The 23,877-nt window shown below is 35.7% G+C and overlaps 3 protein-coding genes across 24 annotated transcripts; all 3 read right to left on the bottom strand.

Moving 5' to 3' along the window:
• Positions 1-220: 220 nt before the first annotated feature.
• On the bottom strand, positions 221-2,171 carry LOC104723967 (uncharacterized). The gene has a single exon (XM_010442394.3). It carries the CDS (start codon positions 2,111-2,113, stop codon positions 422-424), a length of 1,692 nt encoding a protein of 563 aa, XP_010440696.2. The 5' UTR covers positions 2,114-2,171; the 3' UTR covers positions 221-421.
• A 1,193-nt stretch (positions 2,172-3,364) lies between these two features.
• On the bottom strand, positions 3,365-13,297 carry LOC104728180 (protein ENHANCED DISEASE RESISTANCE 2). Of its 16 annotated transcripts, none has more exons than XM_087475649.1 (24): positions 13,209-13,297; positions 12,657-13,096; positions 12,088-12,162; positions 11,876-11,929; positions 11,508-11,573; positions 11,258-11,316; positions 10,977-11,053; positions 10,222-10,350; positions 9,799-9,833; positions 8,921-9,021; positions 8,759-8,854; positions 8,494-8,558; positions 7,836-7,907; positions 7,188-7,358; positions 6,629-6,822; positions 6,081-6,147; positions 5,519-5,694; positions 5,091-5,192; positions 4,841-4,888; positions 4,327-4,470; positions 4,151-4,246; positions 3,896-3,997; positions 3,706-3,792; positions 3,365-3,626 (listed from the first exon to the last, which is right to left on the bottom strand). In XM_087475649.1, the coding sequence occupies exons 2-24, from the start codon at positions 12,933-12,935 to the stop codon at positions 3,621-3,623; spliced, it is 2,301 nt and encodes a 766-aa protein (XP_087331775.1). In that variant the 5' UTR covers positions 12,936-13,096; positions 13,209-13,297; the 3' UTR covers positions 3,365-3,620. The 16 variants fall into 16 exon arrangements, 10 of the variants coding, with proteins under 10 accessions (XP_087331775.1, XP_087331774.1, XP_087331770.1 ...); XM_087475648.1 differs by having other exon boundaries at positions 6,081-6,150; positions 13,209-13,265; XR_015572623.1 differs by lacking the exon at positions 13,209-13,297 and having other exon boundaries at positions 4,841-4,884; positions 6,081-6,150; positions 8,494-8,570; positions 12,657-13,182.
• A 2,743-nt stretch (positions 13,298-16,040) lies between these two features.
• LOC104723964 (transmembrane 9 superfamily member 11) lies at positions 16,041-21,639 on the bottom strand. Of its 7 annotated transcripts, none has more exons than XM_019232881.2 (8): positions 21,403-21,639; positions 21,223-21,292; positions 21,050-21,128; positions 20,579-20,695; positions 19,554-19,613; positions 19,331-19,398; positions 18,504-18,662; positions 16,041-18,336 (listed from the first exon to the last, which is right to left on the bottom strand). In XM_019232881.2, the coding sequence occupies exon 8, from the start codon at positions 18,331-18,333 to the stop codon at positions 16,357-16,359; it is 1,977 nt and encodes a 658-aa protein (XP_019088426.1). In that variant the 5' UTR covers positions 18,334-18,336; positions 18,504-18,662; positions 19,331-19,398; positions 19,554-19,613; positions 20,579-20,695; positions 21,050-21,128; positions 21,223-21,292; positions 21,403-21,639; the 3' UTR covers positions 16,041-16,356. The 7 variants fall into 7 exon arrangements, with proteins under 7 accessions (XP_019088426.1, XP_019088428.1, XP_019088429.1 ...); XM_019232883.2 differs by having other exon boundaries at positions 20,579-20,685; XM_019232884.2 differs by lacking the exon at positions 20,579-20,695.
• Positions 21,640-23,877: the final 2,238 nt, after the last annotated feature.

Below are 23,877 nucleotides of genomic sequence, written 5' to 3'. Positions count from 1 at the left end.
GATGCGAGACAGAGGAAACACCAACTTCATTGAGAAGATAAGTGACTGCAGCGGTGTAACAGCTCATGAATTATATAACAAGATATAGTACAGAACTTGTCCATGGGAAAGGTCATCTGGAATCTGAAATTCCCAAGAACCATTAAATAGAAAATTAAGAGAGAAAAAAAGGGTGTTCCTGATGTGATATATCGTTGGTAAGAGAATAGCGCCATCAATGTGCGGAATGAACATATTACAAATTTTATAGCCAATTCAAACAAATCTTTAAAACAATTACATTTAAAAATAGCCAAATTTTATTAGTTAGACAAAGGCATAACAAAAAAAATGGAAAGAAATTATGAGAAAAAAATCAAGGGACAAAATTATGGGAAGAAATTATTGCAACCATATTTGTTGGTTATGAAACAATTAAAAATCAATAATAGGGTGTCTTGGAGACATATGGTGGTGGTGGTGACTTGTAGCTGGCTTTCGGAGAAGGAGAATAGTACGGTGGAGGTGGTGGAGAATTGTAGTCTATCTTAGGAGACTTGTAGTCTACCTTAAAAGAAGGAGAGTAATAAGGTGGTGGCCGGGAGCTGTAGACGTATGGCGGTGGTGGAGACTTGTAATCTATCTTAGGAGAAGGAGAGTAATATGGTGGTGGTGGGGAGCTGTAGACGTATGGCGGTGGTGGAGACTTGTAGTCTACCTTAGGAGAAGGAGAGTAATATGGTGGTGGTGGGGAGCTGTAGACGTATGGCGGTGGTGGAGACTTGTAGTCTACCTTAGGAGAAGGAAAGTAATAAGGTGGTGGCGGGGAGCTGTAGACGTATGGCGGTGGTGGAGACTTATAGTCTACCTTAGGAGAAGGAGAGTAATATGGTGGTGGTGGGGAGCTGTAGACGTATGGGGGTGGTGGAGATTTGTAATCTACCTTAGGAAAAGGAGAGTAATATGGTGGTGGTGGGGAGTTGTAGACGTATGGCGGTGGTGGAGACTTGTAGTCTACCTTAGGAGAAGGAGAGTAATATGGTGGTGGTGGGGAGCTGTAGACGTATGGCGGTGGTGGAGATTTGTAGTTCACCTTTGCAGAAGGAGAGTAATATGGTGGTGGTGGGGAGCTGTAGACGTATGGCGGTGGTGGAGACTTGTAGTCTACCTTAGGAGAAGGAGAGTAATATGGTAGTGGTGGGGAGCTGTAGACGTATGGCGGTGGTGGAGACTTGTAGTCTACCTTAGGAGAAAGAGAGTAATATGGTGGTGGGGGGGAGCTGTAGACGTATGGCGGTGGTGGAGACTTGTAGTCTACCTTAGGAGAAGGAGAGTAATATGGTGGTGGTGGGGAGCTGTAGACGTATGGGGGTGGTGGAGATTTGTAGTCTACCTTAGGAGAAGGAGAGTAATATGGTGGCGGTGGGGAGTTGTAGACGTATGGCGGTGGTGGAGACTTGTAGTCTACCTTAGGAGAAAGAGAGTAATATGGTGGTGGGGGGGAGCTGTACACGTGTGGCGGTGGTGGAGACTTGAAGTTCACCTTTGGAGAAGGAGAATAATATGGTGGTGGCGGGGAGCTGTAGACGTATGGTGGTGGTGGAAACTTGTACTCTACCTTAGGAGAAGGAGAGTAATAAGGTGGTGGTGGGGAGCTGTAGACGTATGGCGGTGGTGGAGATTTGTAATCTACCTGAGGAGAATAAGAGTAATAAGGTGGTGGTGGGGAGCTGTAGACGTATGGCGGTGGTGGAGATTTGTAATCTATCTTAGGAGAAGGAGAGTAATATGGTGGTGGTGGGGAGCTGTAGACGTATGGCAGTGGTGGAGATTTATAGTCTAATTTAGGAGAAGGAGAATAATAAGGTGGTGGTGGTGGAGAGGTGTAAACATATGGTTTTGGATGTGGCGTATAGTTAGGGCCTTGTCTTTTGTATTGTTGTGGAGATGGTGGTGATGCCGAATAGTATGGGGAATACTTTTTAGGTGAGTGAGGTGGTTTGTTGACCGGTGAATTGTATTGCGGGGTTTGAGGGGAGGAGTAAGGATATGATGTGACTGTAGCCGCGATGGCACTCAAGACCACGACATAAACCATGCAATGAACTCGCCCCATCATTCTTGAGGATTTCATAATACTCGTCGCTGCTCTTTTGGTTTCTTTGTTTTGGTTATGATTTACTGGAAAATGAATGTCCTTTATATAGTATTTTTCTTCCGTTTGTAAATACTATAGTATCTTCCCAACTTGGATTCGTGCTATAGTGTGGCACCACTTTCTACATTTAGTGGACGTGCTAGGTTGTTTGTTTGAAAATAGTGATGTGTGGGATGTATGAAAAATTATTAGATTCTCTAACAACTTTCAATAGGTTTAAGATGTTTTCACATTATTTTGTTTTTTATATTGACTTGATTTGTTTCGAGAACTTATTGAAACCAGTTTATTGAAAGATTGTTTAGCCATTAAGAAGACTAAGTAACAACACTATGAGCGGAATAAATCAATATAAATAAAATTATTATGAGTAAAGTTATATAATTATGAATCTCATTTGTGATAAACATAATATGTAATTAAAGTAATTTTTTAATTCAAATTTATTTTTTGTAAGAATACGTTTTATCCGTGAAATCTTTGAACGTGAAAAAAGTTTTAACGTGATAGAAAAAATATTAATAAAATATTAGTATTTATGACAACATGTTTTTTGTGTGGTTTAAAAACCAATTTATTGAAACAGGATAAATGATTACATCAAAAAAATATTTAAAAGTTTAAGAAGTGTAATATAAGATTTATAGAAAATATAAAGATATGAGTACTAGTAAGCTCAAATTTTTATTTTTATTTGCTGATTTTTTGTTACATCATTTCTTTTTAGTGTTTTGGAAAAAATTTTAGTATATTATTTGGTGAATATTATTTGATAAATAACTATTTTTACTAATTAAATTAGACATTAGATTGTAAAAGTTTTAAAAATATGTTTTCAAAAGTACATGTTAACAAAATATAATACATGTGAAAAAAAAAATTCAATCATTGCTTGTTTGTTAATTTTTGGCTAAATATATAATGACATGTAGTTGTAAATAGTATAATCAAATGAGGGTAAATTGCTGAAAGTTGTCTGATTTATTTCTTGTAAGAATACTCGCATGATATGTAAAAAATTGATACCATATAGAGTTCTGGGATATGTTTCCTATTGCTGAAGAATAATTAAGCTGGCTCTTAATCATTCATTTAATCAACCTCGACTAAGTTTTTAGACTGATCACTGTACTAGACCTATTTTACACTTAGAATCATCCTCAGCACTTGAGCAAAAAGAAAATCAAATATTTTATGAGTAACGAATAAACCTCTTTGCACATCAAAGACAAAATCTAAAAATTCTCATTTCTGGTAGTTTACATACGCTTCTTTTAAACGTTTTGTTGCGACAAAAAGCACATAAAGGTTGTTGACGCAATTTAAGTTATATAACATATACGTTAAAGAACATCTCTTAAAGAAAAGAATAAATTTTTTGAAGTTCAATCTTTTATTATTCATTTGTCTTTTCTTTTTTGGTCTCTACTTGGCCAAAGGGAATCCATGATAAGACACATGTTTTAGTTGGCACTGGCTGTTCTCATACCTGCAGTAATTGATTTCAATGAGTTTAAGAACGATAGTCGCAATCCGATAAATCTTTAATCCTCGGTCAGATTTCAAACCTCCAATGATACGGCTGAGTCCAGCTCTATTCTGTTAAGTCGAACCGTCCCAAGGATATACTCTGGCAAATCGGTTTCCTCCTTTCCCTGCATTTGCATTTGCATTTGGTAGTTGAGCATTTAACCCATGGTCGCATTCAAACAGATGTTAAAGCACTCTTGTTTAAAGATATGATAACTCTAAACGAACCTCAATCAAGATGGCAAGATCAACAATGAGGCTTGTGACATAACCAAGGACCAGACCAATAACGCTCCTCGCAACAGCCGATGAGCCAATATCTACATCAATCTGCAACACCACGATTTTATAAGAACTCAGCAACCATATGTGTGATTTTCTACATGATCATGTGTCTGTATGTTGGATATGTACTGTTTAAATTTTTTGGTTAATGAGAAAATATTGCAATGAAAGAAACGAGAAAACTAGAGACTATTATACCTCCAAAAAATTATCGTGCCTAAGGTACTTGCAGGTTACAGCTTTACCGAGCAAGCAGGCTTTTGTTCCAACAGCACGCTTAACCATCCAATATCCCTGTGATTCACCATGGCCGTTACAATCTAATTAAGATTACGATATTTCCAGAGGAAACGAGAAGAGAAGAGTTTACTTACCTGAACAATACTTGGAATTAGCTTAAATCTTGCGTCGCGGTAACTGTCACTCCCATCCACAAATTTTCCCAGGGATGAAGACTTGCTTACAGGTCGATCCGCAGCATAGTAGAGTACCAGACAATAGTTAGGCTTTGCTGGTACCTGATAAGGAGAAAAAAAAGTTTTGACTTCTTCCAGACACTAAATTGTTAGATGGACTATTACAATCACAATGAATAGTATGATTGGTGATGGTAGTATGTACTATCACAATCACAATTCCAAAAATACTAGAAACTATTATCGATATACGTGTGGGCCGTGTGGCACATTGTTATTTACGGGTAAACAAAGACGAACACGAGGTTTAGTGACACAATCTTTATAAAAAGCTTAGAGATCAGTATTAATATATATATAATCATATGGGTTGAGGTATTTTCTAGTTAGAAATTAGCGTTTCCCTATTTAAACAAACTCTTGGAAAAAAGACATATATATATATAGATTTTATGTTGCAGATAGTTCAAACCTGAAGATTGATGACTAGGATGAATGGCAGCTTTTTCCCAGGGTCTGACTACAAATGAGAAAACTTCTAAATCAGGCACTTTCAACCACGGGTGACTATATGCATACAAAATGTAACTTAGCCACAAGGCGATGAGGGTATACATTGCCTCGTGATAAATTGAGGTACGGTGACAAAAGTCGCACTTAAAACTGGTTTTTAATAGGAAAGAAGGCCGCAAAGGCTAGTTATTGACAGTCTAAAGGAGTACCTGGACAAGACATTTTGGATGCAGGGCGATGTTGTCTTCAGCTTTATCAACTTTGAACCAGTCCACGGATACAAGTGTCAGAAGGGGCTCCCCGCCCATCACCTTAAATTGCACCATAGGTTTTATTAAATTTGCACAGTTTAAGATGTAGAAAGAATTGTTGAAGACACTTTGTTCGATAATCCAACTCGGGTTAAATTGCTCAGAATCAGAAATCAATCTAGAAATTTAATACACGCAGAAGCGCCCCAAGTTGAGAGATATAAAGAAACCAAAATGGTATATCAGACGTTCAGAAACATCATTCAGTCAAGGAGGACCTGAATGCAGTGGCATCTAAAAACAGGCCCTCATAGTTTTCTATTCCATATCAAGCGATGTATGAATACAAATGTAGAATAATGTAGATGCAAGAATTTCAAAGTTACCTTTGCATTATCGTTTAGGTAGGTCTTTCCCCTGATCATAAACCCCATGCCACTAGGAGAGTTCCAGCAATTTGAGTCCTTATCACCATTTCCTTTGCGCAGGGATCCTTGGAACTGACTTGGATCGATACTCACAGGATCAGCACTAGTATCTAATACATTACTTGCACCTGGAGCTAATGTCAAAATAGAGCTGATATATTAATGCACACTGAGATTTTAAAACAATATAAAAAAGTGCTTTTTAAATCTAATTTGCGTCAAATGTTTGTAAATTTATAAATTGGTCCCTTTCTCCAAACACAGAACTCAAGAATGGACTAGTTATGAAATGGTAACTACAACACCTATATAGATTTTTCATTTTCATCTAAATGAAGTAATTCTTTTAAAACAAAATGCTTGCATACTATGGAACTTTTGATTGACTTTGGGAACAAATACCGATAAGAGGTCCTCAAGTTACTTATTATATATAAAAACTTATATATTGATCCATTATACTGTCTATGTAAGCCACTGGTAAACTTAAATGGACTAGTAAAAAAAGTAAAGAGAAAACCTTTAGGCCGCTTCAAAGATAAACTAGCGATTGCCCATGAAACATTCTTCAGTTTTACTTTTATCTCCTGCTTTTAACATTGAAACAACATAATTCAATATTATTTCAATAATTTCAATACAAGTTTCTCACCTCATGGGCTGTACATAAATACTTCATAGGAACATTGAACATCTAAGATTATATGTGGTATGTATTCTTCTATTTCCAAATTCATGAAGTTACTTAGAACTTCCATTTCCTCATTTCCTTTGTGCTTTGCCTTTTCATTTTAGTATATCTAGGGATGAAGTATAGGCTCTGAGACTCATCCAAAGCTAGAGAGTGATTTGGAGGTTTATCGGCTTTCCCGAGGGTTTATCTGTTTATACCAAGAGAAACACTTTCTGCGTTTTGGATGTTTTATTTTAATCCTTCTGATTTCAATTAAAAAAAAAAAAAAAAAAAAAAGATCCTCTGGGTTTTTATTTCTATCCAAGATTCTTTATTTTATAAATATGAAAATAGAATTTTCTATTGCCAAGAAGATATCAAAACCAAGTAGTTACCTTATTGTCCTGCTCGTCATCATCTTCATCGCTTTCCTCTTCATCAGATGATGAGTCTGTGGCATCATAAAACTGCTCCTCCAGTTCCTCATCTACATATTCACCATTGGAGACATCTGGTAACTTGGACTGTATAACCGTGGCAGAAGTTTCATACTTGAAGGCTGGGTTTGCTCCAATGTACTCCTTCAGACCTGACATCATTAACAAGAACTTGAAACAAAAACCGTGTGGAACTTGTGACATCTATGTAGTCAGAGTTCAGGCATACACTTTTAACAGCATGCCAGCTAAAGGTTATTAATTTTTATGCCCAAAAAAAGAAACTTACAATTGTTGCAAACACGAAGCATAATACATCTATATTTATCTCAAACAAGTGTATCCGTGAATGCTAATCTACATTATAACACAAATAAATCTTCAGATGTGCTCACAAGAGTCTCCATTTCTCAATAGATGTTATATATACCACAAAGATCACATCTCGACTTCTGGCTCATTTTTGGTGTTAATATTCTAAAATAAGATCTGGAAGGAGATAAGGCATGCATCTAACCTGCTACTTGGAGGAGTAATGCATATGGAATAGTCTTTTCAAACTTTGAGTAGCTCGTTCTCTTCCATTTGCACCAACGTTTAGAGTGGATTTCTAGCATATGTGTTACAAGACAACTTGGAGTTTCTGCATCGCTGCGCTTTTTCAAGCTTCTGATTTCCCAAGTGGATGCTAAAATCAACAAGAACGAATAAGAAATGGAGGGTCTTAAAAGGAGGAATCTACATTGCTAGGCATTATGTAAGTCCAAAGTGAGAAAGAGCATTACAGATTCAGGGAGAAAGAAGAAAGGAAACATATACAATATAGTAAGTAAAAATGAAAAGACACTAGAATAAACTGGAGCAGCATCACACATGATATGGCTTACAAGCCAAAATATTTCCCCAAGATCCTACGATTCAGTTTTTGATTTTGTTAGCCAGCTGTAGAATACAGCACGATTGCAGAGACAGATGGGCAAGTAAGCACAAGCAACTAAGTATACACAAGAACCTCTGGCTATAGAAGTACCAATTCAGATTAGTGTTTGAAACACTTGGATAGTAACAAGGAGAATTTACATTTACTGTATTGCCACCAGACATGCAGCATAGTGAAAAACGAAAACGCTATGGACAGAAAGGTTATTATAAGAAAATATCTTACGTGTAATATCTGTACGTTTATATCCAGACTTTGGAGGCCGTTTCTTATGCACTGCTGGAAACTGTAAGATTGCTGCATACAAAAATACAGCATGTAAGAATGAATAGCTTGAGATATCCGATTAAATGATTCTTTAGGTTGCACGGGTGAGAAAATCTCATCTAAAACAAATATCAAAGAGAAGAATGCATGGCTAAGATTTCTAGATGTCAGTGATGAAGCTGACAGAGATTCCAAAATCTGCAACTGTGAAACCCAGATTTAGATGTAGGTTTCTTTAGCTTCTATACATGATCGACAAGTTTTCCCCCCGGCTCATAAAGCAAGAGATAGACAATACAATCTGAATTCTCTTTTCTGTACTGTTCACTGTTTTATAGTTGATGTAGCAGCCTATTAATAATGTTCATGGGTGGCTATTGACTTTTTATGTATTTAGTTAGGCAATTCAAGGATAGAACATTCACCTAGTTAATTTGACCTTATACCATATATTTGACAACTCAATCATGTCTTCATACAACACAACTACAGCCCAAACAGTTCACTAATCACCTAGTGAGAGGGCTAATATTAATCTCTACCATTATGCATAGCCAATCCAGACATCAGACTGGCAAAAGCAAAAAAACTTTAGATTAGAGTGTTCTCTACTTACTATATGTTCCATCTTGCCCGCGAACCCACTGTCTAGAGAAGATAAAGTCCCTTTTCGATTGCCATCTGCAAAAGATACTATTTAACCAATCAGTCCAATGAAAAAGTGTAAAGCTATCCACTGAATTAAGTGATATATGCAGAAAATGTACAACATGCCCAAGAGAGCAAGACGTTTTAACATACAAATCTTATTTACTAAGGAAAACGAGTGAGTGATCAGCGTGTCATCAAGGAAAACCAGAACTTTCAGTCAAACAACATACCGCGAAAGATATTTAGGATCGTATACGCAGTAAATAACATCATAGTGGCCCTCGTATGAGTCTATCTTTTCTGAATCACCTGTTACTGCATCCCACCTGTGTGGATAGTTAGAAAGGTCCAAGTGACAAATGACATCTATATCTTCAAAGAAATGTACTTACTCGTATCTTTGTTGTTTGTCAATATTCAAAAGCACTTCGAACACAGAATCTGCACTAGCTTCAACTACAGCAACTGCTTTCACAAGAACTCCTCGACCAGCCTAAAGAAGAAATCATTTTGACAAAACCTAAGCATTCAACCATTTACAGTTCTAACACCAGTGAACTGCCAGTAGCAAAACAACCAAGTTAAGATAATAACATAAATTATCGCAATTATTCTAAATGCATAAGTTCTGGAGATGAGAACACTTAGTTATAACATCTAAATTCAAATTGTTACCTTGCCAAAAAGAATTATTAAGATGCAAATCACAAGGTAGCAAATATTGTAATGGAAGAATAAAATAAGATGGTTCAGTTTCCATTCCTCTGGGAATAATTTAACGTAATTCATGAAGAACAAAATACCCAATAGTCTCCCACACTAAGTTGGGACAGCCATATAATGCATCACACAACCAAGAGAAAGAAGTCACTGAAAGCTAAGTTCCAAGGGAAGAATGCCCCTTTGTTGCTATAAACCAATACCGCATTCGACCAACATGGGATTATAACAAAACACCATCCAAGAAACCCACTTCTAACCCATTCTTTGATATCTTTCTTACGGACGAGTTCCAACATGCATTTTTCCATGGAATTTAGGTCCAACGTGAATTTCTATGGAGTTAACGGCCAATAACTATGTCCAAAACACTCTCTACGGGTCTAAGAAAAACCAGTCCATAAGAGCTAGCTCGTAAAAAGTGAGTACCCATGTACCAATGGTTTTTTTTACCAATAGACCAATCTCTTTATAACAATGGTTTAAATTTATAATCCAAGCAGTTCCCTCTATAGTTGGACAAGTTTTCTCTGAATCAACGTAAATATACCTTGAAGTTAGCCACATCTTCAAAAATCCTAACACCTGCAAACAATATACAGAAAATAAATAATTGAATGCTATGTATCAAAGAGCAAGCAAAAGAATAAGATTAACGTGTTTGGGCAAGTCAGGAAACTGTGAACATTAAGGACTACTATATTTCCATACAACCTTCAGATTATAGATGAATAACAACCACCTAAATAAACTGGAAAAGTATGTCTGCATTCTTTTGGTGTCTTCTACAATTACCTTTTCATAATGATAGAGAAGTAAACATAGACACCACAGAAAATACATTTTAATGCATTTTTATCGTGTAAATAAAGTGGGACATTCTAATTGACCCCATTATTGGTTCTGTAGATGAAAAAACTGTTATGAGTAGGTTTTCTGATATCAAAACGCTACTGTTTACTGCCAAACATACCATTGATTGTACGTACACATTTCCACTGATATGCCTCGATTGCATCTCCATTGTCACCACCCTCGTAGAAACCATCACCTCTGACATCATTAACCAAGGTAGAGGATTGCCTCAAAAGAGTCTCTGGACCTGTCAGTTTAAGAATATAATCACACATCTTTATTTTGAACGTAAAGTAACTTTCAGGTGATCCCTAGTCTTGTTCATGAATAACCACTAGATAAAATCATACGAAATCAAATTAATAAAGAACCGGACCTATCAATGCATAATAAAGTCAAGAGTTGAAGGATTAGAACTATAGTTTCACTAATACATACAGGAGATGAGAACATATATTTGATAATGGTATTGATCTAGTTTTGTGAAGAAACAATCAGAATCTTCAGGACCACTTTGCCCCAACATATCATTTTAGATTTGCCCAACACAAAGATAGGAGGGACTAGGAAATAGGCAATGAGTTCTATTGTTTTTTTCCAATGCAAGATTTGGAGATCCCCTCATAAGCTACAACAACAGTTATATGCTATATACCAACAAATGAACTTATAAGTTATAACAATCTGGACGCATAATTTTGTATATATTATGTATATTAGATAACAAAAAATATGTATTTATCAAAAACTTGACAAAACAACATGACAGCATTTTCACTTTCTCTATTGAATAATCATTTTCGAACGTTTATGCATGCTAGTGGAAGATGCTGAAGCTAAACAATCCCATAAACTTGAGATAAAGCATATTACCTTGCCCAATTCGGATAAGCTTTTTTAACCCATAAGCATAACGCCTTACTCTAGGTCGATGTCCTTCCAGATTGATGCTTCAAAAGAATAAAAGAGTACGATTCAGCAGTAGTGGACTTCTACTATTTGAAACAATTTCATCTGCTCAAGAACTGTGAGTATAACATCACAATGTTATGCATTTTCTCAATAACTATACAGTTAGGCCCCCCAATACAGGTATTACGTAGCTATTAATAAATATCATCTAAGGCACTAATCATCTGATTATTAGGTCATACTTGGCCTCCATGCTTAACTTTGTTCTTGTGCTGCCGCCTCTCGATAGTGCATATTCAGCCTTCCAAAACAGAAAAAACAGTAATCAGAATTTATTTTTATAGTAACTGCTGATACCTCATTCCAATAAGCAGTAAATAAATGCTCCAACAACAATAAACAAAATAAACTGAAAAAGTAGCCAATCATTTGCAAAGAAAACTTCAATACATTATATGACGTTATAAAACTTGGACACAGTCTCCGTATTACCTGCTGTTTTGCTTCCTCAAAAGCCTCAACCCATTTCAAGGCTTCTCCAGCGGTAGCACAAGCAATCTAAAATACAGTTTCCAGAAAGAAAGAAAAAAGTAAGTTAATACACCTGGGTTAGGCAAACATGCTTACCAGAAACAATATAATTTTAGATTCTGATATGCACTTTCAGGGTAACAAAATTGTTTACAAATGAACTTCAAGACATTTACTCAATAAGTTAACTGACTGGTTCATCCGAGTGAGCAAATACACACAAAAAAATCATAGGCCTTCGACAGAACAGACTCATGTTCACAGTGGGAAGCTTTAATTCTAGTGAGCATTTGTCACAAGAATATAGCAAAGATGGAAATTGAACTTACTTCTCCTTTTTTTGACTCGTCCAACCGGTTATAGAACCTTATGACGTAGACATCCTACAAGATATAGTAGAAATAAACTAGTAAGTGTACCTGCTTCATTTAGAAGCATACTTTGATTCATTAGAGCGTACAACTAATATGCAAAATAGGGAATAACAAATCTATTATTTACGCAGATTGCAGTTATAGAAGTGGAGACTGGAAAGAATTACCCCATGATTAACTTTGCGACGTCCAAGCTCTTCAACCATCATTGTAGGCCCTATGACACCACGCCTTATAGGTTTCTAGACAAACAGAAAGACCAAACGGATATAATAGAACTTCAAAACACATCGAAAAGAAAAGATAGAGACCAACAGACATCGCGCATAGCAATATAATCTAACTCTAACTCTTGGAACTCTTTAACAATGCAACAGTGATCGCAAAATAACAAGATCAGACCCAAGAAACATCTAACTCTTGGAAGTAATACACGTAAACACACCTACACAGTTCTGACTGATACCATGTTCTTGCCATTCACATAAACTAAGCAGAGAAGGCGTTTCCTTTGAAATTTCCAAGTAAACAACAAGCAAAATATCAACAGCCAAAAAAAAAAGAGAAAACACTATTGCTTCTTCTACCATCTAGATTCTCAAAACCAAAGGTTAAAGCAATTTCGAGAAAATTTTGAAAAACAATTTACCAAAAAAAACAAAAATTAAAAACAATTTCCCAAAAAATCAGAAAAACACCAAATTCAAGGAAAAAGGATTAAGAAGAAAAAGCATACAATTTCTGGATTCTCGTGAGGATCTCTTTTATACATCTCGACGTATTTGCCTCTAATGAAAAGGAAACGGAGATTACAGTACTCATGCCCGATCTTATTCACACCCAAATGATACACCCATCCTGAGCATTCGAAGGTTCCTCCTTCTCCGCCGCTGCTACGGCTACTGCTTCCACTATCATTAAGATCTCCGGAGAAGCTAACTTTTCCGAGGTTCCCGGAAACATTCTTCTCTGATCCTTCGCCGGTAACAACCTTCTTCGATCCAGGCGATGTCATCGCCTTTCACCGGATCCAATCACAACAACTCAGCTAGATTTGAATCGTTCGTTGCTTCATTCAATTTCAATTTTGAGAATCCATTTTTTCTTTTTCTGTCCTCATCAATTATGGAGAGAGTTGTTTGGTTTTGGGTTCATTGATTCTGTGAGCCTACTACTCTGCGACAAATTTATGTCCTCCAATTAAAACATTACACGTCAGGTCAATGTTAATGTTTGTGTTATGCCTTTTCAGACTTTGCATTAAAACGAAAAAGACATAGGTACGAACCTTGTTTTAAAAATCTCCCTCCACCACCGATCCCACAAATCGCTATACCCACCCTCTCTACATTGATTAATGATTAATCTCCACTTAACATCGATTATCCAATTATGCATATCTAATTTGATTATAACTCATCTAATCCAATTAGGAACTGCATAATTTAGTATATAATGATTATTTTTAGAGCCAAATATAAATCAAATATGTACTTTTTTGTTATTTAGACATTTAAATTAAGAGTTTATGATGTTTTACAATAACTATTACATTTTTATGTGTTTACCGTAATTTTAAAGACAATATTATAGTTTTATATTTTATTTAATATTTTTATTTTAATATAAACAGAATTATACATATATTTAATACTATTTATTTTTATTTTATTATTATTTTAATAAAATAACCTTAAAATTAGTCCCCGATTAATCCCCGTTTAATATCTGATTTTCTCGGTAGGCGCTAGGCCCATCCCGACTGCCCAATTAGCGCCTAGCGATTTCTAAAACAAGAGGTACGATTATTAACTTTTTTTTTTAACATACCGGCATGCAAAACACGTCGACACGGAGGGATAATCAAAGTAAGTTAAATTCATTAAATACGTTGTAGTTAATAAAGTAGACAAAAACTTACTGAAATCAAAACAGTAGAAAACATTATTGTTTGCCATACTATGATTGTAATGAGTGTATTAATCCACCGGTGGTACATCAGGACCAAAAGAAAAAAAGACAAAGGACGCATCTCTCCCAAAACCCTAGTCTCCAGCCGCCGCTGCTAGGGGTGGGCATTTCGGTTTAAATTCGGGTTTGGTTTGGGCTCGGTTCGGTTCGGTTTGTTCGGTTTTGGTAAAACTCTAACCAAACTCAACCGAAGTTAGTTTGGTTTAGTTTGTGTTCGGGTCGGTTTATGTTTGGTTCGGTTCGGTTTGGTTTTAGTATGGTTCGGTTTAAAAATCAATTAATGTAACAAAATGAAATTTGATTATGGTTTTATAATAGTTAATTAATCAAATAAATTAGAAAAACTAGAAAATTTAAATTAAATACCTAACATAAACCATAATTAAATCTATATTTATATTTAGTTAATTTTATTAGAAAGTTAAAATAAAGTAGAATATAAACCAAATGCAAGCGTTCGTGGGTAAGATCACATATTTATATTTTTAATAGTATTATTAATTAATTTTAAAAACAGATTGGGTTATTAGTTCGGTTCGGTTTGAAACCGAACCGAACCGAACCATTTGGGTTGGGAAAAAACATAACCGAATGGTTGGAGTGTAAGATTGGGTTTTGTTTAGGTCGGTTTGGGTTCGGTTGGTTCGGTTTGGTTCGGTCCGGTTCGGTTTAAATGCCCACCCCTAGCCGCCGCTGGAATCTCGCTTGCCTCTCCGACGACTGGGGCTTCGTCGGCGGTGTGAGAGGACTCTGCTTTTCTTCTTTGTGTTATTTTCCAGTTGTAGTAGTAGTTTGGTCTCCGGATCTCTTCCTCTCTAGCGGTGCTGAGGAATGGCTCATCTGTTGCGGTGGTTGATGCTTTGGAGCGAGATCTCGGCTCGTTTCCTCTCCGGCGGCTGATGGTGGTGGTTCGCAGCTGCTCCGGGTGGCTTTCTTCATAGCTTCAGGGTTCGGATCTGAGTCTAGGGTCGCGCTCTCCTGCTACACCCAACCTCTTTGCCGGAGTTCCCAGTTTGTCCGGAGATTATCGGTTGAGTCGGGCTTAGAGTCTACCGGTTATTGGGGAGGATTTTGTGTACGTTGGTGGCCGAGATTTGAGGATTTCCTTTAAGCCGGCGTTCTTGAGAGCTTCCTCAATTTCTGGTGTCAGTCCGGCTAAGAAGCGAGACAATAAGGTAGATGCGATGTGGCAAACCCGAGAAGACACCGTGAGGTGAAGTTATGCTAAAATGTGCTCCAATTTCTTATCTTTAGTTGATTAGTATTCTGGATTTGCGAGATAAGTTCGGAGATGCCTTTGCTCTTGCTAGTTTGCTTTGCGTCTCTTGGTCGGTTCAGTCGGATGTATGGTCCGTTTTTTGTTTAGGACCGGAACAATGAAAGCCGGAGATACCAAGCTTTTCTGATTTGCGCCACTGGGTGTTGATGATGTTGGAACATGTTCTAATCGCCGATCATGAGGTTCTAATAGCTTGGATTTGAATTGTTCTTCAATATAGGATTTGGTCTTCTTTGTGCTGGTAGTTGTTCTTGTGTCATAAAATTTTTTAGGTGGTTTAAGAGATGATTTCACACCGAGTTGTGGTGTGTTATCTATCTCACTTTGGTAGGAAAATGCAATGTTTCTCGGATTAGATAGCGTTGGATCCGCTAGTGATTCAGGGTTTTACTTGATCGACTCATTGCATTTGGTCCAATTCTTTAGAAGGGAATGTTAAGTACCTTTGATTTGGATGTATTATCTTGGTTAATGAATAGTTGATGTTGAGCTAAAAAAAAAAAAAACTACGAGTGGTATAGTGTGGTACCAACCCTACATATATAGGACCAGTACCTGTGTAGACCCCAATTTAGTCTCCTTGCAAGTGGGGAAATACTGATAGAGACCATTCGTCTACCCATCAGCAGAAGAGGTTCCTAAACTCAAAAGAGGGAACGATCACAGCATTCTCAGTTAGCTGCAATTGGGAGACAGAGACTGATGACCAACTAGAATTCAAACAAAAAAAAAATGAAATTGCTAAAATTTTTAACCAAAGGTAATATTGATTTTTTTTTTCCTAACAAAGCAAAAAAAGATATTTTAGGTATGAAGATAACCCAACTAACCCTCAAATTTTATGAGCTAATCTAGCAATTAACTGTTCAATTTGGGTCAAACTAGTAATTTTCCCAAAAAATAAACACTTTTTAGGTTCAGAGGCATTACCATAGAAAGATACAACAAAAATTTAATTAAAAAAAAAAAAAAAAAAAAGAAAGAGGAAATAAATTTTTCCTACATGAAACGACGAATAAAGAAAAATTTGAAGCTTCAGTATGACACAATGAACCCCTTACACATCCTTTTGTTGGAGCAATTATATATGGCTTGATTGATTGATGCCTTTGCTTAAACGATATCAGTTCTCTCCAAAAAGTTAATCAATTCCTCTTGACCCGTAAGCCTCTGGTCTGCTCCCTCCTTAGTCAAGTTTCACCGAAGAAAACAAGTAGTGCACGAACCAGAAGGAAGAGAGGAAACCGATGGTACCTGTTGCGAGCATGATTGCCAAGACCATAAAGAGAGAGTATCCGAGATAAAGAGTTGCTGAAACTGGTCCACTCAAGCTTTTCAGGTCAAAGACTAGATAATTTATCGAGTATATGAAGATGTAGATTGCAACGGATCCTGATGCAAAGAAGGATTTCCACCACCATTTATAGTCTTCAACACACAGGTGCATGTATGTTAGCACTAGGGAAACCTCGGCACACACTACCACAAGAAGGATCATGACAACAAAAAGGAATCCAAAGACATAGTAGACACGTCCCATCCAGATGCTAGACATGATGAAGAAAAGCTCGATGAAGAGGGTCCCAAATGGAAGTGTTCCAGCGCCCAGAACCAGAAGCCACGATGGGTATTTCTGAGCTGGGATCTCCCGAGGAATTTGGTTGGTTCGAACTGGGAACTCAATGTGTGGAGCCTTGGCTCCAAAGTAACCGCCGATAAGAGTGAGAGGAACCGAGATGCAAAACCACAGGAGGATGAGGATAACAAATAGAGAGAAAGGAATGGCTCCAGTACTATGGCTACCCCATAGAAGGAAGTTGAGCGTTGTAAGGATCAGAAAAGCAATACCCGGGAAAAAGCAAGCAGCTTTCCACGCAACAGACATCCATCCACGGTGATCGCCACAGCCAATTGTCCTCCAGAGACGAACAGAAACATAACCAGCTGCAATGCCAAGAATCATGTAGAAGAAGAGCATACCCGTAATAAGTGTTCCACGTGAAGCCGGTGACATGAACCCAAGAGCAGCAAACAAAATGGTTACAACAGCCATGCCAAGAATCTGAACTCCGTCACCAACCATGACACACAAAAGAGAGGCGTTTGATGGAGCACGGAAAACATCACCCACAACAAGCTTCCACCCAGATAACTCTTCGTTCATCTGAGCCTGAGCCTCCTTGTCAAGCTCCTCATAGCGGGTCAAATCTCGCCTAACAGTTCTCAAGAATATCACGAGGACGATACCGGCCAAAAAAGTGATTACCATTAGCGAGTTCAAGATGGAGAACCAATGAACCTTTGAACCCTCCATCTTCAGATACGCATCCCATCTAGATGGCCATTTGATGTCACTCTCCTCAAAACTAACTTCATACGAGAAGACAATGGACTGACCTTCCTTAACAGACATGGAAACACTAGTGGAATCACATTTGATCGGAGTGGTGTATCTTTCATACATTTTCAACTTCTTTGTAGAGTCACCATTATGAGAAAAACTACAAGGAACCACCTCAAAACCAACAACCATATACCCAGGCACATCAGAATCTTTCTTCCCAATCGTGGGAATCACCTCAGCCGCATCCCCAGTACCCATGACACGTGCCACATTAGCAGCCTCTTCATACTTATGAACAAGAACCTTAAACTTCAAGTGGTTAAAAACATAATAAACATCCTGAACCTTGATCCCAACAGGGTACCCAGTCCACCTCAAAACATACCCATCTTTCTTAGTATACCTAATCGCCGGCAAATTATCAAGCATAGGATTAACTTGATACATCTCATCAATCCTCTTCTTCAAAAGCTTAAAACTATCAGCAGACAACTTGTCAGTCTGACAAAGAAAGATCTCACTCTCGTTCTTAAACATTTTAAACCTATACGGAGAATTCTCAATCCGATCTCCCATAAGAAGCTCACCTAAATTCTCAGCACTATCCTTAATCCCCTCAGAGGGTTGACAAAAGGGTAAACTATAATAGCTAAAGGGCATTTCGGTTTCGATAGAAGTAAGTGAATTCACCTTCACATTCAAGTAATCACCAACTTCATACTTGTGTGGGTAGCTTCCCGGAAGGTAAAAGCCAAAACTTGAATGAACAACCGACAAAATCGCAAGTACCCAGATCCCAACTCGATCCATCGACCTCATTATCTGGATTTACAAATAAAAGAAATAAACACCTTTTGTCAGATCCGGATCGGTTAACAAACAGTATTAAGAAGAGAAGCTCAGATCTAGACAAAATCGACGAAGGAGAAATTTGAGATATGATAGATATTAGTGTTTGTGGAAGCGGGAAAAAGAAGATCGGAACTCACCTATTCCGGCGGAGAAGAGATTTGGCAGCGAAGAAGTGAGGATTTATCGGTGAAGGAACGCATGAGCCTTTTTAATACGACGAGTCGGTAGAAATAACAACAACACCGACGCATGTTATAACTACGTTTTGACGAAACTACCCTCCATGACTCATCGTACTGCACCGTCGGTTTTAGTTATATTTTGCGTTATTAATGAAAAATATAATACAGGCGCATTTACTTAAAACTTATCTATACTATTAATTGGAGAATACAAAAGCAAAAGCAGAAAACTTTACAAACATTCCATATATTGCCCTTACGCCCAAAAAAAAAGGAAGAAGAGAAAAAAAACATTTAATGGTAATTTGGTAATTCAAGTAGAGCAATGGGACGCGGATCCTTAGTCGTAGGAGTAACCTTATTCGGATCCTGTTTACCATATAATTGTTTCCAAACAGACACTTCTATAGCGACCTTTGAACAAATTGAGTAAATAAGTTCGGGGATAAATAAGCATCATAATAAATTTTGATTCACCGATAATTTAGGAACCAACCATATCAGCAAATTCCTTATCGAATCAAAGAAAAATCTTAAATGGTTCTTGCGTTCAATCCATTGAGATATTAGACGCATATTCCTTATAATCATCCTAAATCCTACTCACACATTCCGGAAATCTTAGATCTTCAATATATTATTAGCTTGGTCAACAAGATTATCTCTTCTCTCACAATATTTCCACAATCACAACTACTCATATCTTAAACATCTATAAAAACCAAAGACACGGCATAAACAACCAAGCAAATCAAACCTATAATAATAGTTCAGAAATTCACCTTAATAGAAGAGATGCCGCCAATGATGGTTTCACTCATGTCTCAGATATTAAGGCCTTCAAAACAATCTGGAAAATAAGAATTAAGATCGTTCATACGTGGATTCAATATAACCACATACACTGGAGAGACACTATAGATGGTATTGGCTGATACTGCAGTAAGTGTTACTATTTTGTTTAAAACTTTTGAAAATATTTTCCATAGGTTCCAATGAACTTACAATTTCTCCTGTTTCATCTCACATGGCTTAGGTCAATGATGTTTCAGAAGTTCATCCAGACTGGCGAAATAGCAATTAAAAAAGGTAAGTCAGTAAACCAATTGTATAATCATGTATTATAAAGTCTCTTTAATAACTAAAAACAAATCATTTTTCTTTTCTCTATTTTGATTGTTTCCATTGTTACTTATATCTATATTGTCTATTTTCTCTATTTACACAAGGTTAACTAGAGATGGAATGTTTTTTCTTATTTCATAATAGGTCAGCACAACACGCTTTCAAGTTACATATTCTCAATAATACCCAAAGAAGAGGTTCATATATTTCATTATTTGATTTGCATTATCTTGAGCATGCCTTTTAATTTGAAACTGATATGTATGTGCACGGTGTTGTGTAGATTGATATCACAACATGGCTAAGGTGTTCCTTACGGACAAAGATGGCAAGTCAAAGAAAAAACAATGATTTGTATTTTCATAAAAGAATTCTAGAAGTCGTAAACTACACCAAACCTTATTAAAAACTCCCTTATATGTGTATTTTACATAGAAGTTATATATTAACACAATCAAATATGATTTTTCTATTGGTTTATGTTTTTGTAAACATTATTTTCTTTAACATAAAATAAGCAACTCTTATGTTTTATAAACTGTTTTCTCTTCCAGGTCAACTCAAGGAACATAACTAAGCTATGATTATAGTTCTAAAAGAACAAAGCTAAGCTATGGTTATGGTTCTGGGCATAATGAAGAATTCTTTGAGATGGGTATATATATATATCCTATATATTTCGATTATAGTATTACCATTTAAGCATTTAAACTCATTTAACTTCTCTATTTTGTTGCTGTTTGAATTTGGAAGGCTTCTTACTAGATAAAGAGGTATAATGAAAGGACGAACTTGAAATCTACAGTTGTATTGTAAGCAAGTTACCTTGAATTTATTTGCAAACTTAAAATCATATCTTAAACAGACAATCTTAACTATAACATCAGAATAATTAAATAACTGACCTTTTATAGTGCTTCCAACAATGAAATTGCCTTCAAAAAACGCTATCCAAGTCTGATTCTTCCATATTTTCTAAGATCTAACAGCTTCCCAAGACACTTGCTCAAGTCTGATTCATTCTAGGTTGTATAATAAAAATAATACGTTTTTTAAAAAAGACAGCAACACAGTGACATGAGATGATTTACAACAAAATCTACAAAAAGTTTAACATCTAAAAATCAACACCTAAACAAAGAAGAATCCGTTTGACAAAAAAAACAAAGAATAATCTAGGAACTACAAATGATACTATATTTGAAGAGTTAAACATTGATTTAGCCAAAGCACTCTTGCTGGAGCGTTGAACATGAGACTTACACTCCAATCAATTTCATCAAACACACCAAAGCAGTTAACAACAATAACTGATGAAGATTTAGGGTCAAAGAGTTTAATAAATAAATAAAATCTAAACTGAAGAGCGATTGAACCTGAAATAGTGGTTTGAATCAAGTTTAGCTAGGAAACTGTGTTATATATGTCAATATTATCTTTGATTGCTCTCATAAACTTGGAAACACATGCAAAATAAAAGATATCAGATAACTTATGTATGTGAATCGAAATTGCACTAAAAATTATTTGAAGACAATCAAACACATACCTTGCTTTCTCTCCAGCAGAGAACTTAAGAGCTCCAATAAATGGAAACAAATAGAGAACCGATGATGAGCCTGCATATATATAGTCTAGAGATTATGATTCTAACATAACCTCGAGATGCATATATCTAATTAACAATGGGTTGGAAAAAGGGGGAAAACTCAAAATCGGGATCTCTTACTTCGGTTCGGAAGCTCATAATTGAAGCATGAAAAAAAACAATTTGAAGTCAAGCAACCGAGACTTGCATGTCCTGGATCCTGTCCGGACTGATTACAACAAAATTTTATATCGGATCTGAAAATTTGAGTGCGAAGATGAGAAACTATCGAATGGGGGAAAAAAAAACTTTCCCTTTCTCTCTCTCTCTCACTCTTTTGCATTTTTCACACTTAATTATTAAATACAGAATATTAGTGGGAAATTGACAATTGGGATAAAGTGGTTATATTTGGTTAACTTTGGTTAGTTATTGTTATCTACTAAATATCCAAACCAAATCAAAATTTCTAAAATATCCAAATATTTATTATATTACTTTGTATCTAAACTAACCGAAACCAAATGTAACTGAACCAAAACCAAACAGTTAACTGAATGCCGAATCCTAATTTTGACTCTCAATTCGAATGTTTTGTTTTTTTTAAAAAAAAGATAATCTTAACTAACCGAAGAACGGGTTATCGTGTGAACAAAAATTGATATTATAATCATGTCCTCAATTCGAGTATATTGAACTATTTATTCATGTAGATCTCACCGAACGGGTTTTTATAGGATCAAAAGATTTTAAAGTCAGTCGGTATAACATGTCGGAGTTTATCCTTTTTATGTCTCTATTTAGATTATCCGGGTTTACGATGTTTTAATTCATTTTTGCAATTTTTTATCCAGTTTGATAGTTTATAAGTATGATAGAAATTTAAATGGTCAATCTAGTTCACAACTCATCCGAATTCATCATTATGTCAGTCCAAGTTCCATGTGAAATTAGTCTTATTTCAACATTCACAAACCGGAATGAAATCAAAGCACTATAAATTTGGATTATAAATACTATACTAAATTTAGTATACAAATGTGGTATAAATCAAACTATGTATGTGCAAATCCAAAATCTTGGAAAAAATGATTGTTAAAAAAATACCCCGCACGTATGTGCGGGTCCGATCCCTAGTAAATAATTAATGGAAAGGAATTTTAACCAAGAGGATTAAAAATTTTAAAAATACTAGCAGGTCTTTTTGAAATTTTTTAATTAAATCAATAAAAAATGTGGACTTAAAACTTTTAGCTATTCAAAAAAAAATATTAGAAAAAATAAACCTATGTTTATAAAACCATTAGAACCTTAAAGCTATTGAATGACGTATATATTATATTTATTCAAAAGGAATAAGAGAATATGGTGTTTAATCTAAATGTCACAATAATATTGAAACAAAATTGACTCAAATTGACATTGTTTTATTAATAGTAATTTGTAGCAAAGTTGTTACAATTTAAATGTAGTTGTCATAACTATTAGCGAGAACTTAGTTTGTGGGAAGTTGTAACAATCTATTACAATATATCTGAGACAAATTTGAAACAATTTGACGCAATTGAAATTGTTGCAAATTTGTAGCTAATTTGCTATGATTTCTCGCAACGATTACAATGCTACCACCGTATAGGCCAAAAAAAATTTCCAAGCAATTTTGTAACAAACCATAATTCGTTATAAAAATATGTACATAGCTTTAATATTATCGGTAACTATACAAGCCAAAAACTGTTGTGTTTGTTTCAAAATAACATTATAAACATGATGCAATCAATGCATGATCTAAATGATGAATCAATACCTACATATATCATATCCTAGGCTGTTGTGTATAGTTTTAGGAATTAAACGAAAGAAAAAAATAAGCACAAGAATAAATGATAGATTCTATTTCATACGATTTTGAAGTAGTATTTTAATAAAAATTACCAATTTTGAAATTTCATAATGTATTTGAACAAACTGGGGGGTTATATGTGATGTTTGATATGGATCACCTAAAGGGGTCCTACGTGATTGAAGGTCCGAGAGGGAAGTAAGTACCACACAAATCAAGTCGTATACATATGTATAATTGGAAGGATTAAGATCATCTTCAATAAAGTGTCTTTAAAACAGAGTAACTCTAAATAGAGCTTTTTTTTTCCAATGTATCATTCTATTTCCAACTCTAAAATTGAATTAGTATATAAAAAATATATTTTATAAATATAGAACAATTCTATCATTTTCTCTATTATAAAATGAAATATAGAGTATGATTGGAGCAAATGTTACGTTTTGACTCTAAAATATATATTGTTGGAGATGTCGTAAGAATTTTGCTCCATGACAAAGGTATACTTGGTCATGCGGGGATACTTGGCTCAGTGGCTAGGTTTATGGAGTTTGGGTCACCGGATGACCGTAGTATGTATAGTGATTGACTATTAGAAGAAACGAGCGCATAATCCCTAAAAAAATACATTAATTTCTTAATTCACATAATTTAACATATAACCATTATTTCAAAATTCTAATATCACATTGTTTTTTCAAACAAAATAGGACTTAAACAACAAGATCAAACATATAAAATAACAAAAGGAAAGGAGCTTATGAGAGATTATT

The sequence above is a fragment of the Camelina sativa genome, chromosome 11 (genome assembly GCF_030686135.1).
Source record: "Camelina sativa cultivar CO46 ecotype springtype chromosome 11, ASM3068613v1".
NCBI classification, from domain to species: Eukaryota; Viridiplantae; Streptophyta; class Magnoliopsida; order Brassicales; family Brassicaceae; genus Camelina; species Camelina sativa.
Note: the sequence above shows the minus strand (reverse complement) of the source record. Positions and strands in the feature narration are given on the sequence as shown.

What these genes read in the sequence shown, in the direction of transcription:
- LOC104728180 (XM_087475644.1), bottom strand. Translation starts at nt 12,935, where the DNA reads ATGACATCGCCTGGATCGAAGAAGGTTGTTACCGGCGAAGGATCAGAG. An exon ending in ATGTGTACGTACAATCAATG is followed by an intron (nt 9,834 to 10,221) that starts GTATGTTTGGCA and finishes TATTGTTTGCAG; the next exon opens with GTGTTAGGATTTTTGAAGAT. An exon ending in GACAAACAACAAAGATACGA is followed by an intron (nt 8,855 to 8,920) that starts GTAAGTACATTT and finishes CTATCCACACAG; the next exon opens with GTGGGATGCAGTAACAGGTG.
- LOC104723967 (XM_010442394.3), bottom strand. Translation starts at nt 2,113, where the DNA reads ATGAAATCCTCAAGAATGATGGGGCGAGTTCATTGCATGGTTTATGTC.
- LOC104723964 (XM_019232881.2), bottom strand. Translation starts at nt 18,333, where the DNA reads ATGAGGTCGATGGATCGAGTTGGGATCTGGGTACTTGCGATTTTGTCG.